The sequence below is a fragment of the Echinococcus granulosus genome, assembly GCF_000524195.1.
Source record: "Echinococcus granulosus chromosome Unknown EG_S00442, whole genome shotgun sequence".
Lineage (NCBI taxonomy): Eukaryota > Metazoa > Platyhelminthes > Cestoda > Cyclophyllidea > Taeniidae > Echinococcus > Echinococcus granulosus.
The window spans coordinates 3,828-5,332 of NW_020170821.1; the positions used below are offsets into that span (position 1 = coordinate 3,828).

Consider the following 1,505-nt stretch of genomic DNA (forward strand, 5'->3'; position numbering starts at 1 on the left):
GGGAGGAAAGTCGTGGTGGAAGCAAAGCAGATGGCTTCCACTCACACAAAGTACCAGATGACATTCGCCTCAAACAGCTCCCAATTTGTTCTTTAAGTCTTTTGCCTCGATTGTAAAATCCCCTCACTGTTATGGTGCTCACTGACTGACTTGCGATAAGAAGCGGCTTTTGTGTTTGCGGATTCTAATGTTTTTGAAGCTAACAAATATACCATTGGTTATATGGAAAAGCAAATATGGAGGGAGTGATGGCTCAAGGAGAAGTTTTGTTTTGCTATGTGACTTGGCTGTGAGGCATTTGTTGTTCCAGTAAACTGGTAGAGAGACGTGTGATGTGTTATTAACCTCAAACAAGGGTTACTAAGTCGTGCCAACTATTGGTAAATTGTGGCACTAATGTGTCGCCGAGAGAAAAATGTTCTCTCATTCGATGGTGACTTCTAGATGATTTGCGGCACACTTTGCGGTTTTCTGAACAAGACTGCGGATTTGGGATGGTCATTTTTGTGCGAGCATTATCAGGACCACTTTGTTTTAACAGAACCTGAGCGGGGGAAGGAAGTTGATGGTCAGTCAAAAGGCGAGGAATCTGGATTGGCGGAGGAAGGCTTGATTGATGTGGGAGAAGAAAGTAAGGCCTCAGCAGTCATTGAAACACAATGGCAAGGTGAGTCGATCAGACAAGTATTATGGAGTCAACGTTTTGTGGCAATTCGACTTTATTTATTACTAGCTTGTGTGACATTTGTTGTGGAATTTTAATGTTGCGCAATTGATAAAACCGGTTATAAACTTGTATTTGATTTGTGCAGATTTTGAAGAACCTCTAAAAGTGGCACCAGGAGATAGTGTGATTGACGATGTGACAGCGACACGGAAGGAAGAGTATGAGGGGGACAAGGAAGGTGAGTTGGTTTGAGCATGAATGATTCGCTGAATTATTTGTCTGTTTAATGCAGTGTTGTGGTGAAATAGCACATTTTACGGCGAAAATTCGCCAGAAGACAACTCACCCTCGCGTTTCAAAGCTTAAAAGTAGTTTGAGCCATCTAAGGATTGGTGAGAAGTGCATTTATTGGTACCTGCAGAGCATCAAGAGGCCACAAAGGAAGGCGTAGATGAAGCTGAGCCTGAAGTGGAGTGTGAGGGAACGAGGGAAGAGGTGAAGGAGGGGGCTACGGCAGAGCCGGAGGTGGAGGCGACTCCTGGTGTCGATGGTGAGCCTAGCTAATTAGCCATGTTGAAATAATTTTGGGAGTTATTAGGTCATTTCATTATTTGTGGCCGAAATGGAGTATCATTGGTCATTTATATTAACTGCCATGTTAGAGGCCTCATTTTACTGAGAAATTTAGTGGCTCAGTCTTCTCGTTGGGTGACTTTCCTCTGTATTGCACAAAGTAGCCTTCAATTTCAAAGAGCTTAAATAGATTCGTTAGTATATATCACCACGTAACACCGGATTGTGCTCCTCACTATTTGCCTCATGAGCTGATTCCACTCTC

At 43.3% G+C, this 1,505-nt stretch overlaps 1 protein-coding gene across 1 annotated transcript in view; it reads left to right on the forward strand. All coding sequences in view use genetic code 11, as the record gives it.

Moving 5' to 3' along the window:
* The window catches only part of EGR_11169 (hypothetical protein), a gene marked incomplete at both ends in the record, with an annotated part of 4,857 nt that extends 3,626 nt beyond the window's left edge, over window positions 1–1,231 (forward strand). The window contains 3 exons of the mRNA XM_024500416.1: window positions 445–667; window positions 813–905; window positions 1,089–1,231. Coding sequence (XP_024345170.1) covers window positions 445–667; window positions 813–905; window positions 1,089–1,231 — 459 coding nt within the window. The remainder of the gene's footprint in view (window positions 1–444; window positions 668–812; window positions 906–1,088) is intronic.
* Between the last annotated feature and the right edge of the window lie 274 nt (window positions 1,232–1,505).